Below are 14,880 nucleotides of genomic sequence, written 5' to 3' on the forward strand. Positions count from 1 at the left end.
CTACAAGCCTCATATTTCTTTTTCCTTCTAATTTCTATCGACATAAAATAATTAAATCAAATAAATAAAATATTTTCTGCCATGTATGCAGTTCCAATTTGAGCACATTTAATTTAAAAACTACTGTTCCTAAAACGGCTGTAGCTATTCTCTGAATCTCTGCATCCAGTCTATTTTCCTTCTATATAGTCCCATTTTTTATGATTCTTTCTCTACCGAAGATAAATAAATTCTCACTATATAAAACCCAAAAAAGAATCCAAAAAATCAAAATAAATTAAATTAGAGAAAACACCCCACTTATCAAAGGTGGCGAACGGACGCGACTACGGCGATCACGCCAGATTTCCGGCTACGTGGAGCAGAGAAACCGCCACCTCCGCCGCCGCGAGTCCGATGTCATACTTCCACATGCAACAGCCACAACAATCGGATTACCTGCTTTCAGCTGTGGTGGCGGCGCCGCCGTCTGAGATGTCGGCTATGGTGACAGCGCTGACCCACGTGGTGTCTAGTCAGCAGCAAAACGGCGGCGGAATCTCCTCGTCTTATGGTGGTGGCGGCGGTGGGGATTTTGTCCAAGCCTCCATTAATTCTCCTTCCTCTGCTTACTCGTCTTCGAGTTCCGCCTCGGCTAGCGGCCGGAAAAGGAGGCACGATCGAGAGGATTGCGCGGCGGAGTTTTCTGAGAATTTTTATTCGTTTAGAGCTGCTAAATCAGGTTTGCAATTTTATTGGTTTATGTTTTTTTTTTCTTGTTCTTTTTGGAGTTATGATGAACTTTTTTTTAGCATGCAGCTGCTCTGTTTCCCAGTTATCTATTGTCCTTTTTTTTTTTTTTTGAATTTCGGATTCTTTTTTTCATTTACAGTATTTGATTGCTTAGATTTTTTGAATATGTTATTATATGAACATAAATTTTGTTTTTTTAATTTACCCATTAATTTAAATAAGAAAAATATATAGTAAGTATTTTTGCATGTTTATGAAACAGTGTTCTAGCTAGAATTTTCTTGTTCTCTTTCTCTTATAGTCTTATTATTCTTTTGTTTATATAATTCACACAATTACAGAGGCCTTGAAATTCGATACATGGTTCCCATTTTATTGTATTTTTGTTGAAAACGTTTGATTTTATGGTCTTTTTATATTTAAGTTTACTTACGTACGTAGCGTACGTCATGATGAATATTTATGATCAGCTATTAATTTTAGTATATATGATAGGATATACCAAACTCAGATAAATGATGATGAAGTACAAATGTAGTAAAAGACGAGATTTCATTTCATATGGGATATATTATAAAATTTGATTTCTGGTATTTTTCAGTAAGTCGAGTCATAAATGATGGCGAAATAAAATATGTACGTAAAACATGAGAATTTCATGTTGAATTAATATAGCATATCTGTCATTTGTTTTGATAATGGACAAAAGAAAATATTGTCGTCGAATTTAGAATGTTCAAATCAAATCCAATTGCAAAAACTTAATACAAATATTATTTCTCCAGAGCCAGCGGCAGCCGCCGCGGAACAAACGCCACCACCGGAGTCCTCCTCCTCCACTGCCTCCTACCCAGAAACCGGAGAAAGACGGCGGCGATACAGAGGCGTCCGCCAACGACCGTGGGGAAAATGGGCGGCCGAGATACGAGACCCACAGAAAGCCGCCAGAGTGTGGCTCGGCACCTTCAACACGGCGGAGGACGCCGCCCGAGCATACGACGAGGCGGCGCTGCGCTTCCGAGGCAGCCGAGCCAAACTCAACTTCCCGGAAAACGTCCGCATCCTGCCGCCGCCTCAGCCTTCCCAATATTCCACACAATTCACCATCTCCGCTCCTCCGCCGCCCCCCACCGCCGCCGCGCCACAGCAGTCGTTTTTTCAAACTGCCGGTAGTGACTACTTGGAATACTCGGAGCTGCTCGGGAGCAGGGGCGATCTGCAATTAGGGCATCCGCCGGCGACGCTGTTTGAGAATATGTTGTATGCTTCGTCATTGGCTGGTTTGTATTCACATTATTCTTCTTCTGTTTCTTCGTATCAAGAAGAAGGCGTCAGCGGCAGTAGAAGTTTTCCGGCACCGCCGTGGAATTCGGGGTTCTATCCTCCTTCCTACTCATAATGTGTATTTCAATTCCTTTTTTTTCCCCTTAATAATATTCTTTTTTCTTGGTCATAAAAAGGAATATACATGTTTAATTTTTGTAATTTCCGTTCACTCAATTTTTCATTTCCTTTCATCCTTAACGGACGCATTAATTTAAGAGGCAAAATATAAAGCAATCTTTAGATTAATTAAATATGAACAGTAACCACTAGTTCAAATTATAAAGCATATAGTACTATGTAGTTCTTATCAAAATGTTCATTTTAATTTAAAATTCGAAAACGATTAAAAGTTTTTGTTTATGTGAAAATTAAAGATTCACGTGAATCAAACCATTTTTTGGTAATACTAAAAAAAACAAAAAAAAATGGTTTTTGCTGATAGTATATATATGTATAGAGAGGTATGATCTAGTGAGATTGTTATTTTTCGTGAGATGTGAGACTAATGAATAAGTCAGTTAAATCAATACCAACAAATCAATCTAAGATCTCACTACAAACAGGAGATCTTATTAGAACGCTCACCTATATATATTTGAATAACTAACCAATATATAATTATACTACTCCATTTTTTAAATAATAAGAAGTTGCAAAAGGAATTGAATTTTAATTTAATTAATTAACTAACCAATATAATTATGCTATTCCCTCCTTTTCTTAAAAACATTCAATTTTGGCTATTTTGGACCGTCTCATAAAAATATGTATTTTTTATTTTTACATTACCTCACCATAATCCATTTATCTTTTATCCTTATTTTTCATGATAAAGTGATATCAATTTTCCACTCATAATATAATTTTAAAATCCGTGCCACACACCCTCGTATGTCTTTTTAAGAGACGGAGGTAGTATAATATGAATGTTGTTGGAGTTAATTTTTACTCTATAATAAACTCACGTTTATGCATTGTTTTAGATGGAGTTGTTTTGCCTTTCTCCACATTTTGTGTAGGTGTTTTGACCGAGCCATTGTCTGGAAGAGAGGGAGCTAAAGAAAGAGATAAAGATGAGAGAGAAGAGGTGGTTAAACAGTTCCTAAAACTAAGGGAGAAGTGGTCTTTGTAGACTAACCTCAACAGACTATACCACCACTCTCTCCTATACCTATCCACGACTTTCAAGCATTGGAGAGCAAGTTGGTGATGCCTATAAATGCCAAGGAAGAGTTCCCAGTCAGAACTAGAGCTCACAGATAGAAATCAAGCCATGTAGGACGATTGTGTACGAGTGTGATTCCGTATGTTGGGATAACATCAGAGTCAACACTCGTTGTTTTATTTTGTAAGGTTTCGAAGTATTACTCTTGAACCGAGTTTTATTTTTTAGTGAGAGTGTCATGTGTCAAATACCTAGAGTCTTGTAAAGGTATTGAACGTGAGTTGTTCATTATCGATTTAGTCATTTTGCCATGAGGCGTCTTCAAGTTATACTTTATAACTTGAAGAATTTTTGTATCTCCTTGTGTCTTCCCATCCATTTTTATTTATTTCCGCTGCAATTTTTCTCTATGTGGTTGTGCGTATTGTTCCAACATTCAGCACAACATTTTGATCCAGACGAAGCAACACTTTCAAATGTAATATTTATTTTGACAAGTAATACTGTATAACATTAATTAAATATACCTTTGAATTACCCGAAATTCGATATGTTATCGTTTTTACTAGCCAATTTTGAACTTTGAGAATTTAATTGTGAGAGCTCAAAAACTCCCGCCGACGGTGTTCGACATTCTGCGCAAAGAATTTTTTTGAAAAGTAAACTTGTATTAATCGAGTGAAGTATTAAATTAGTACCAATTATGATTCATGTATTCCTAGGAAAAGGCATTTGTATTTAATTAGTAGAAATTGAAGGGTCATGTAAAACTAGTATCAATAAACATAAAATGTGAGAGAAATAATACGCCCTTATTACCTAGTGCATCCTTTTCTTTTGAAGTTTATTTTAGTATTTCAAAGTTTATTCACCAAAGATGAAGTTGTGAAGTGATGTACCACTACAACGTCTACTACCACCACCTGTTCCATCACCGCCACCGCCGCCGCCGCCGCCACCACCGCCACTACTACTATCACTACAACGACAACAACAAGTAGAACTACGACGCCACCACTACGCCCGAGACGCAAGTTAATAATTAATCTGCCGCCGGAAGTAACAAAATCGCCATCGCGGCTACTACTACTAGCTAGGACGAAGACGGAAGTGTTTTTGAGTTTGTGGGGTCATGTTGTGTCCTCATCAAAAACTATAAGTAGCATATCACTTATGTTATAACTATATTTTACTTCATGTTAAATATAAAAAGTGAGTAAAATTCATTTTTTGAGTTTGCCGAAGCTGTGTTGCTGCTGCTTTGGATCGAAAAGGAAGGGCAAGAAAGGGAAGTCAAAGGAGAGTAAGAAAAAGACTAAAAGCAAGGAACTTTCACCTCAGATTCATGCTCTGGAAAATATCGAGGAAGGAATCGAAGGTGAGAAAATAAAAACTTGAAAGAGTTCACCAATACTGAATTTCATATCTAGTTTTAGTAGAGATGAGTAGAGATAATGATAAATTATGTTTTTCATTTCATAATGACGTGCTCATTTCTTCTCCTCTTTTCTGCTGGCAGGAATCGACAGCGAAAAATCATCCCTCATGCCCCAGATCAAGTTTGAGAAGAAATTCGGGCAATCACCTGTTTTTATCGCCTCAACACTTTTAGAAAACGGTGGTGTTCCTCATGGAGCGTCATCTGCATCGCTCTTGAAAGAAGCTATCCATGTCATTAGCTGTGGTTATGAAGATAAAACAGAATGGGGAAAAGAGGTTTGTATACTTATCTGGTACCTTTTCGTTGACCTGAAGCATAAATTCTAACCATTCTATATTCACCAGGTTGGATGGATTTATGGTTCCGTTACGGAGGATATCTTGACTGGGTTTAAGATGCACTGCCACGGCTGGCGATCAGTATACTGCATACCAAAAAGACCCGCATTCAAGGGGTCGGCTCCAATCAATCTTTCGGATCGTCTGCACCAGGTTCTTCGTTGGGCCTTGGGATCGGTGGAAATCCTCTTGAGTAGGCATTGCCCTATTTGGTATGGGTATGGCTGTGGTCTGAAACCGCTCGAGAGATTCTCATACATCAACTCGGTCGTCTATCCATTGACGTCGCTCCCCTTGATTGCTTATTGTACCTTGCCGGCTGTTTGCCTTATAACTGGGAAATTTATTGTCCCACAGGTGAGTTTCAGCGTGTCGAATTTGTTTAAACATTGATGATTCTTATCAGTTTTCCAAATTCCGATGGTAACAGTATCTTTTACCTTCTGCAGATCAGCAACTATGCCAGTTTAGTTTTCATGGGCCTCTTTATATCCATCGCCGTAACAAGCATACTGGAGATGCAGTGGGGAGGAGTCGGGATCGATGACTTGTGGAGAAATGAGCAGTTTTGGGTGATCGGTGGTTGCTCATCGCACTTCTTCGCCTTACTCCAAGGTCTGCTCAAAGTCTTGGCTGGTGTGAACACAAACTTCACCGTCACCTCGAAAGCAGCCGATGATGGAGAGTTTTCAGACCTCTACCTTTTCAAGTGGACGTCTCTATTGATCCCTCCTCTGACTCTATTGATCCTCAACATCATTGGAGTTGTGGTCGGGGTCTCGAACGCCATAAACAACGGGTACGAGTCTATTTGGCCGGCTGTTCTTTGCCATTTGGGTGATTGTCCATCTATACCCTTTCCTCAAAGGTTTCATGGGGAAACAAGACCGGGTCCCCACCATAATCCTTGTGTGGTCTATCCTCCTCGCTTCCATCTTCTCGTTGTTGTGGGTCCGCATCAACCCATTCCTGTCAAGAGGTGGAGTCGTTCTGGAAGTTTGTGGCTTGGATTGTGACTAACACCGAGTGGCTTTCACTTCATGCGTAGAAAAAAGGTTGTGTGGGACGTACAAGACAAGAAAGATCTCAAGTCTCGGAGTAAAGATGATCGACCTCAGTTTATCCCTTGAATCATTTTTGGTAGAAGCAACCGGAAAGGCTACTCTACTCGTCTGTAGATACAAAAAACAAGGTGCGTCCGCGCTCATTTTGTTACATCGTCGTGCAAAGTTTCGTTTATTCTTTGGATTAGTTTGTGCTCTGTGTTCCTACAAGAAAACATGATTTTGTTTCTCATAATTTATATTCCCTTCTTAATAAGGAGGCTTATACAGTTGATTTTTTTAACCGTTGGAAGGCTCCGAGGATTGCTATTTATCGAACTAAGATTTCTGGTTTTTTTTTATACCTTGATAGATAGATGTGTATGTGATCAATGATATGAACAGAACAATATATTCTTCATTGAGTTTTTAATGTTATTTTTGGAAACAGTTGTTTGCTTCATGTTTGTTTGAGATGTGTTTGCACATGGAAACTTTTCTTGGTTATTACATGAATTCCCAGAAATTGTGTGTGATGGCATTTTAAAGTAAATTCATATATTGATGTAGTGACGAATTTCAGTTGCTACATGAGTTAAGTTCCATAGAGAACTACAAAATAAGTAGAGAATGGAGAAATATTGAACATGTTAGTAATGCAATTGAACATACCAATAATTTTATTGAACCTTTGGAATTTTTTAGGGTTTGAACTTTGGATACGTTCAACACAATTACCGTTGAATGTTAAATGAACAAACGCTGACCGCTGGATTAGATAATATCAACACATGAGATTTGGTCTCTGTTCATTGAATATATATTGTTCTCCATTAAACTTTCTCCTATATATATATATATATATATATATATATATAGGGTCAAGTTAAACAAAGAATGACCCTATGTATAGAGAAGAGAGAATAAATCTCATCCCTAGATTTTAAAAAATCGTGCGGTTGATATATAATCTGCAGAAAATTAGGAATTTGCAATTAATCTGTTCGAATTTATTTTGTAAATGGAATTAGGGTAGTTGGGTAAAATCCAATAGAGTAAATAAGGTAGTTCCGTATTTTACTCCTATCTACCGCGTCCATTAGAAGATTTGAACAGTCACCACCATTCCACTTCATCTCCCACGATTCTCACGGCAGCTAAGGTTTCTCTGTAGCAGATTTCGACGCCGCCAGGTAATTAAGGTCTCGTTTCAAGTTTTTTTTTTTTCGTATTCAGCCGGCGACTTGTTCAAAAATACTGAGGGAATTTTGATTTTCGAACATTGTTTTGTTTGTGGTTTATTTTGCTGAAATCGAACGGGTATGTGTAAGGTTTTGCGATTTTTTTTTGGCTATCCATGATATGTTTTAGGGATTTTTGGATTTTATGTTTTGAACCCTAAACCCTAAAGGTTTTGGATTTTATGTTTTGAACAATTGATTTTCGCTGAATATCGAAAACCTTTTGTGAAAAGTTGAAGTCGTTCGCATGAGATGTTGGGCTCTGTTCTTTTTTCTGATGTAAGTATTATGGTGACACATTCGTTTAGTTGTGTGCGTCTGTTCTTTTTTCTGATATGGTCTGTTCGTTTATTGATATATGTTTAACTCTTTTTAATTTGTCGAAGATTGATGTTATCGGTGGAATCAAGCATATGTTGGTGTCGTTTATTTGTATGAATCTGTTCTTTTACTGTTGATTTTGATTTTGATTTTCTGTTTCGAACAACTGATTGTTGTTGACGATGAAGAAATTGTTGGGAAATTTGAAAGTCTTTTGAGATTATGAGATTTCAGATATTGGGATTTCAGTTTTTGAATATGATTTTCTGTTTCACTTGTTTTTGCATACTGTGTTCGCCGATTTGAATCACGTTTGGTGGATCTAAATAATCAAGGTATTGTGTTTCGAATTTTTTTTGGATTTTCTATCTCATTTTTCAAATAGGGTTTATGATTGTGGTTATATTGTTTAATATATGCATTTGTATTGACTGGATGATGGAACTTTTTTATGCTAAATTTTGAACTATTCTTGAACAGATTTGGTCCACCTTGTTTAATTATCAGGTTGTTTTATAGTTTTAGTGAATTTGTGTGTTTGGCGTTAGTTTTTACATGGAAATCACTTCAAAATCATTGCCTCCACAGCCGGCGATGTACCCCTCAAGGCCTGCAGGAAGAGGTGCAAGAATAGGGCCTACGCGCTTGGATGTGGCGTCTCGCCGCGGAGCAACCAGAGATCAAGACGGAGGCTAGATTATGACGAGAGGGAGATTGCTGCAGGAGACGAAATATTGGCCAAGTCGATGTACCGAATCCTCCTCCAATGGCAGCAACAATCAGCCTCCGCAAAGGGGACACCCTAAATTGCAAGCCTGCTATTGGAAGTGAAGGTGCTGGAAACAACTAGGAGTAGTTATAAGAATAATTTGTTCATTGAAACAATATGTGTTGTTCATTTAAAATTTATGATATGTTTATTTACAAAGTATGTTCTGTTCATTTAGAAATTGTAATCTGTTCATTTACAAATTGTGATTCTCCGTTACCACACGTTCGAAATATTTATCTGAGTGTTCAATTTATTCTCTATATTTGTTCAAAATGTTTATTGCATTATTTGATAAACATCTTATTTTTTTCCAGTCACATGTTCGCAATTTTTCTTTGGCTGTTCAATTTATTCTCTATAATTGTTCAAAATATTATATCTTAGGCCAACTTTCAGCAATGGAGAGAGTTGATATTTGGAGTTAATATAGCATATTAATTAAGACTATAGGTTAAACTTCAAACTCTAATTGAAATTCATGTTTGGATGTGTCCTCGGTTTGAAACATCATCATTTTCGCTAATTGAATCGCTTTTATTTTCGTTTCTATTGTGAAATCTGATTTTTTTTTTCATTTTTTGACATATTTAACATTTTGAACATGCTTTAAACAATTACGAACACCTAAATAAATTATTTGAATTTATCTGACTAACATAAAATATTTAACATAAAATAAATCGAACAAGCGTAAAAAAATTACGAACACCAAAATAAATTATTTGAATATTTCTGATTAACATAAATTATTTAACATTAAGCATTTCGAACAGGCATAACAAAATTACGAACATCTAAATAAAATTTATTGTACAGATTATAAATTGTGTTGATATCGTTCGAGTTCAATATTGTGTTTAAACGAAAGAGATAAACAAATAGAGGAGGGGGCCAGAGAGTCTGCAGAGAAATAAAAATAAATCTTTCCATATAGAAACAAATCTTGAAGATATCGGCTAAATGACTAAATGAATGAGATTAATAATAAATATAGGAAAATATATGATTTAGTGGTATCTTGCCGAAAATAAGAAGATCTATATATATATATATATGATCTTCAATGTGTTTTTCACGGTTTTAAATATTTAACAATTTACTTTATTGTCCTTTTCGGCCATATTAAGGAAACAAATCAAGATTAAAACTAGGCCGCTTGATTTGCAATTTTTAATGCTCAAGATCAATTCTCTATTCTCCACATATTTATCATTCTCTGTTTAACCTTTCTCTATATATATATATATATATATCTAAAGTTAAGGACAAACATAAAATAATACTCATCTTAAAGAAATGGAAATTTGTGATTTTTCAAGTAATTCCATTGATTATCTTAATTCTATGTACAGTTTAACATATTCTGTTAGATTAATTTATCTCTATTCTCATAGATTTTAAAGAATTGTACACTCCAGAGACCACAGTACTAAACAATGATTTCTACACAAAATGTTGAATTCACGATACGGTCCATCAATGCCTTGGGATGCCAAAGCCTTCCGGTAGACACCAATCAAGCCGTTGAACTGCACTTTGTTTATACTGCTCGCTTGCATCTAGCTCGATCAATTGAGTTCATTTGTCAATGAAAAGATAGATGAAACGAATGGGTTAATACAACACAAAATATAACAAAACAAAAACCCAATGTCACAAAATAATAATAGAAACCATTTTCTGTAACCAACTAACCATGTTGAAATGGTTAGAAGTCAACTGAAAACAATAGAGTGTGTCTATTGTTTGATTATTGATATCAACTTCATATTTAGGAGCATTAGAGGGGGAGGAAGAAAAAGAATCTTGATAGAATGCTACTTGAAAAAATCAATTGAAAACAATTTAAATCGTAAGAAAGATGTATTGGTCAATATAAACAAAGAGCGATATTATTAGATTTGAACCAAAACCTTCTTCTTTGATTGTTCTTGAGAAACATTCACCGATGCCTCCATATGGTTTAGCTAATTTACCCGTCTCAACCATTACTTTGTAGAGATGCACAATGATTTCTGGAGGAGTTTTATATTTATATTAGGGTTTAAGAATTCAATAAAATCCATGATATATTAGAATCCTACAAATTTTCAATATCACCGGATTCGATGGATATTTAAGAGTTATAATTGATTTTTTATGGATTTTTTTAAATCCGAATTGAATACCTATAGACTTTTGAAATACAAAAAAATCTTTTAACTTCTGAATTGAATACTACACCTAATATAACACATGGGGCTATCATTCCACCCTAAGCTCCAACACTCGGAGGCGTGGATCCGATGTGGCATCCCCGACGATATCATCGCCCGTTGGCCGTCTCTCTAACAACACAAATACAGTCTCTGATGGACTGCAACCTACCAACCGCATAAGAAACGGTCATCCTCTCCTTGGCCGAGTCGACCGAGCAAGCAACTCCAACATTAAGAACCTCAAACACTTACTGTCTAATTTATGATGTTCCATGAAGCTTTGATCTCTATCACCAATGCTGAATCTCACTGCATCTTCCATTTCTGTCAAGAGCCAAGGATCTACGACCTCCTTAGCTTCCTCGACCAAACACTTCCCAACAAAGCTATGAATCCCAAATCCATCTCTCAACATCTCATCTGTTGGCCTTCTGCCACTGAACATCTCCAACAGCAGGATTCCAAAGCTGTACACATCACCACACGTTGTTGGCTCGCCTCCAAACCCGTATTCTGCAATGCAGAGGACATGAATCAGCCGTCAAAACAAAAGAGTTTTTGCTATAGCTGGATTTGAGTGGCAGTACCTGGAGCAGTGTAGCCAATGGTGCCTCTGTTGATGTGTTGTAGCTTTAGTGAGGAATCTTGCTAGCCCCAAATCGCCCACGTGCCCGACTAGGTCATCGTCTAGTAGGACGTTGCTCGGCTTGATGTCACAATGGATGATAGGGTCCAACTGCACATGCAACATCTATGGCAATGCTGACCCTCTGAGCTAGGCCTAGTCTCCTGGCTCGCCCTCGTCTCTGATCCTCTTCGTGCAGCTAGTCGTCGAGGCTGCCATTAGGCATGAACTCATAAACCAAGGCCTTCAAGTCATTCCCCTGCAGATCAAAGCCGGAGCAAGCCGTGACTACTTTGACAAGATTCCCGTGCCTGATGTTTCTCAACGCCTCCACGCTGCGAAAGGTTCAACACTTTCACCGTAACGAGCAAGAGCTCCTCTGTACACTGCTCTGTATCTGCCAGCACCGAGTAAGCTCTCCTCTGAAAATCCGCCCGTGGCTTGGGAGAGCGTCTGGTACGACACTTGCAGCAGAGGATTGGCAAATGGATTAGACGGAGGCGGAGGCCTCCTTCTCTTCAGACAAAAGAAGACAAGAGCACCACCAACAATGACAGCTAATGCTAATATTGTAGTAGAGATCATCACTATCTTCAACTTCAAGTTCGACTTCTTGAGATTGCATTTTGGTAGTCTGAGCTCAGGCACACCTCCGCAGAGCTTAGGGTTCCCGGCTACTGAAACTGCGCTTGCATTCTTGAGCATGCCACCTTGAGGCAACGCGCCTTCAAGATCATTGAACGAGAGGTTCAAGGCTAACAAGGTGAACTCTGCCATCAAATCTGTTGCGCGAAAGGTCTAGAACTCCAAGGCCCCTCAATGCGCTGAGGCTTGAAGGGATATTCCCTTGCAAGTCGAGGAACTCCAGCTTCACGAAGCCACCAACGCTGTTAGGCACGCTGCCAACGAGTCCGTTTCTTGAAACATTGAAATACTCGAGATTCTTGAGTTTTCCAATCTCTGCAGGAAGAGTGCTGTTCAGCTGGTTTTGAGAAAGATCCATGCTTCTCAATGAAGGAATGTTTATTAAATCACATATTTAATTAAAGTGACATACTCTTAATGGATGGAGGGAGTATTTGATGGTGGGATTACGTACAAAAATATAAAGTAAGGAGATTGTGGAAATTGTTTTGAGGGACTTGAATGTTTCTCTATCAACTACTTGATGTCACAATGGATGATAGGGTCCAACTGCACATGCAACATCTATGGCAATGCTAACCCTCTGAGCTAGGCCTAGTCTCCTGGCTCGCCCTCGTCTCTGATCCTCTTCGTGCAGCCAGTCGTCGAGGCTGCCATTAGGCATGAACTCATAAACCAAGGCCTTCAAGTCATTCCCCTACATATCAAAGCCGGAGCAAGCCGTGACTACTTTGACAAGATTCCCGTGCCTGATGTTTCTCAACGCCTCACACTCAGCTACGAAGCTTCTCACAGCTCCACGCTGCGAAAGGTTCAGCACTTTCACCGTAACGAGCTTCTCGTCTTCTCCAAGAGCTCCTCTGTACACTGCTCCGTAGCTGCCAGCACCGAGCAAGATCTCCTCTGAAAATCCGACCGTGGCTTGGGAGAGCGTCTGGTACGACACTTGCAGCAGAGGATTGGCAAATGGATTAGACGGAGGCAGAGGCCTCCTTCTCTTCAGACAACAGAAGACAAGAGCACCACCAACAATGACAGCTAATGCTAATATTGTAGTAGAGATCATCACTATCTTCAACTTCAAGTTCGACTTCTTGAGATTGCATTTTGGTAGTCTGAGCTCAGGCACGCCTCCGCAGAGCTTAGGGTTCCCGGCTACTGAAATTGCGCTTGCATTCTTGAACACACCACCTTGAGGCAACGCGCCTTCAAGATCATTGAACGAAAGGTTCAAAGCTAACAAGGTGAACTCTATTAGTCAAACAATGGCAGCAACTCAATGTCCACTTTGCTACCATTCCATTCAACAATTGCAACCACCAAACTTCAACCATTGCAGCAATATCTTCAAAGTTTGCTGCAACATTTTTCAAACTTGGTGGCTAACACTATTTAACCTTTCATGCCTATAAATTGAGGGCTTCATAGCAGCATTGAACCACCCCAGAACCAACACCACCAAGCAAAGTGTTATTTGCTAGAGAGAGAGAAAAATCTTGTGAGAGAAAACTTCAGTGTGGAAGTTATACACAAGTGATAAAAGTGAGTTGAGATATAGTCTTGGTTTAGGCAGATACAAAATATAGTGTGGTATTTTTGTTGTACTCCTCCTTTTGAGATTCTCTAATATATTGGTGTGGGTCCGTGGACGTAGGCAGTTTGGCCGAACCACGTTAAAAATATCGGTGTCATTTTTCTTCTCGTTTCATATCGGTCGATATCCAAAATATTGCGTCGCACTAGATCCCGGGCGGAATTATTGGCGTCTATAATTCCCAACAACTGGTATCAGAGCCACGTGAATAGTGAAATTTGTCGGCGGTTCCGATTTGTCGACAAAAAGGTGTTCTAAACACGGTGGTTAGCTGAAAAATCAGAAACGATCCAAGGAGTCCAGATCGAGTGGGAGCAATGTCGATAGACGATAAAATTTCCAAAATTGATAAATTCAACGGTGTGAATTTTGGATTTTTTGGAAAATGCAAATGGAGGATTATTTGTACCAGAAGGACCTGTATAAGCCCTTAAAGGAAAATCCAGAAGTCAAGGACATGGACGGAGCAAGTCAAAGAATGGCAGGCAGAGCTCCACGAACCACAAGAATTCCAACAAATCAAAGTCCGTTGAATGTTGGAACTATGGTCAGGTCGGGCACTACAGAACGCAGTGTAAAGTACCTTCAAAGGGAAACGAGAAAAAGACCGAAGCCAATGTTGTGGCTGAAGAAGAAGGCGATGCCTTGATATGTTCCATGGAGAAAAGGGCTGAGTATTGGGTCATAGACTCTGGAGCATCTTTCCATGCCACCTCGAATCGAAATTCCTTCATAAATTACATGTCGGGAAATTTCGGAGAAGTATATCTCGGAGATGATCATCCATGCAGCGTGGTGGGCATAGGAGAAGTACAGATCAAACTCAATGAATCTGTATGGAGATTGAAGGACGTGAGACATATTCCAAAGTTGAGGAATAACTTGATCTCCGTCAAGCAATTGTCGAGAGAAGGATGTGATACACACCTCTCAGGTGATTGTTGGAAAATCACTAGGGGCGCAATGATTCTTGCATGTGGCAAGGATACTGGCAGCCTATACACAGCGATGAATGCGTGTGTGACAATTGCAGTTGCTGATAGCAAGAAGAATGCAAATTTGTGGCACCAAAGACTTGGGCACATGAGCCAGAAAGGGTTCAAGTATATGCATTCGAAAGGGAAACTACCAGAAGAGGGTGAGTTTCAACACAAGTGGTAGAACTCTGAAGCAAGTAAAGCTTGAGTTAGTCCACACAGATGTTTGGGGTCCAGCAAAAGTTTCATCCATTGGCGGAAAGTCTTACTTTGTGACTTTCATTGATGACCACTCGAAAAAGGTGTGGGTTTACTTCTTGAGACAAAAGTCAAAGGTGTTTGAGGCGTTCAAGAAGTGGAAGGCCATGGTGGAGAATGAAACTGGCTTACGGATAAAGAGATCCGATAATGACGGAGAATACGAAGATATGGCGTTCAATAAATTTTGTTACCAGAATGGCA

The 14,880-nt window shown here is 38.8% G+C and overlaps 1 protein-coding gene, 1 long non-coding RNA gene and 2 pseudogenes across 2 annotated transcripts; 3 read left to right on the forward strand and 1 right to left on the reverse strand.

The window, feature by feature from the left end:
• LOC130993004 (ethylene-responsive transcription factor ERF110-like) lies at positions 1–2,217 on the forward strand. Its single transcript, XM_057917728.1, has 2 exons — positions 1–721; positions 1,518–2,217. The coding sequence occupies exons 1-2, from the start codon at positions 397–399 to the stop codon at positions 2,129–2,131; spliced, it is 939 nt and encodes a 312-aa protein (XP_057773711.1). The 5' UTR covers positions 1–396; the 3' UTR covers positions 2,132–2,217.
• Positions 2,218–4,441: 2,224 nt separating this feature from the next.
• On the forward strand, positions 4,442–6,508 carry LOC130992881 (cellulose synthase A catalytic subunit 2 [UDP-forming]-like; annotated as a pseudogene).
• Positions 6,509–6,942: 434 nt separating this feature from the next.
• On the forward strand, positions 6,943–8,639 carry LOC130993452 (uncharacterized). The gene is made up of 2 exons (XR_009091664.1): positions 6,943–7,238; positions 8,196–8,639. It is a non-coding gene; the product is annotated as an uncharacterized LOC130993452 (long non-coding RNA).
• Positions 8,640–10,623: 1,984 nt separating this feature from the next.
• LOC131009896 (probable LRR receptor-like serine/threonine-protein kinase At3g47570) lies at positions 10,624–13,251 on the reverse strand (annotated as a pseudogene).
• Between the last annotated feature and the right edge of the window lie 1,629 nt (positions 13,252–14,880).

The sequence above is a fragment of the Salvia miltiorrhiza genome, chromosome 1 (genome assembly GCF_028751815.1).
Source record: "Salvia miltiorrhiza cultivar Shanhuang (shh) chromosome 1, IMPLAD_Smil_shh, whole genome shotgun sequence".
Taxonomy (NCBI): domain Eukaryota; kingdom Viridiplantae; phylum Streptophyta; class Magnoliopsida; order Lamiales; family Lamiaceae; genus Salvia; species Salvia miltiorrhiza.

Excerpts from the sequence above, each read along its gene's own strand:
- LOC130993004 (XM_057917728.1), top strand. The coding sequence starts at position 397 with ATGTCATACTTCCACATGCAACAGCCACAACAATCGGATTACCTGCTT. Across the intron at positions 722-1,517 it reads GTTTAGAGCTGCTAAATCAG|AGCCAGCGGCAGCCGCCGCG; the intron begins GTTTGCAATTTT and ends TTATTTCTCCAG.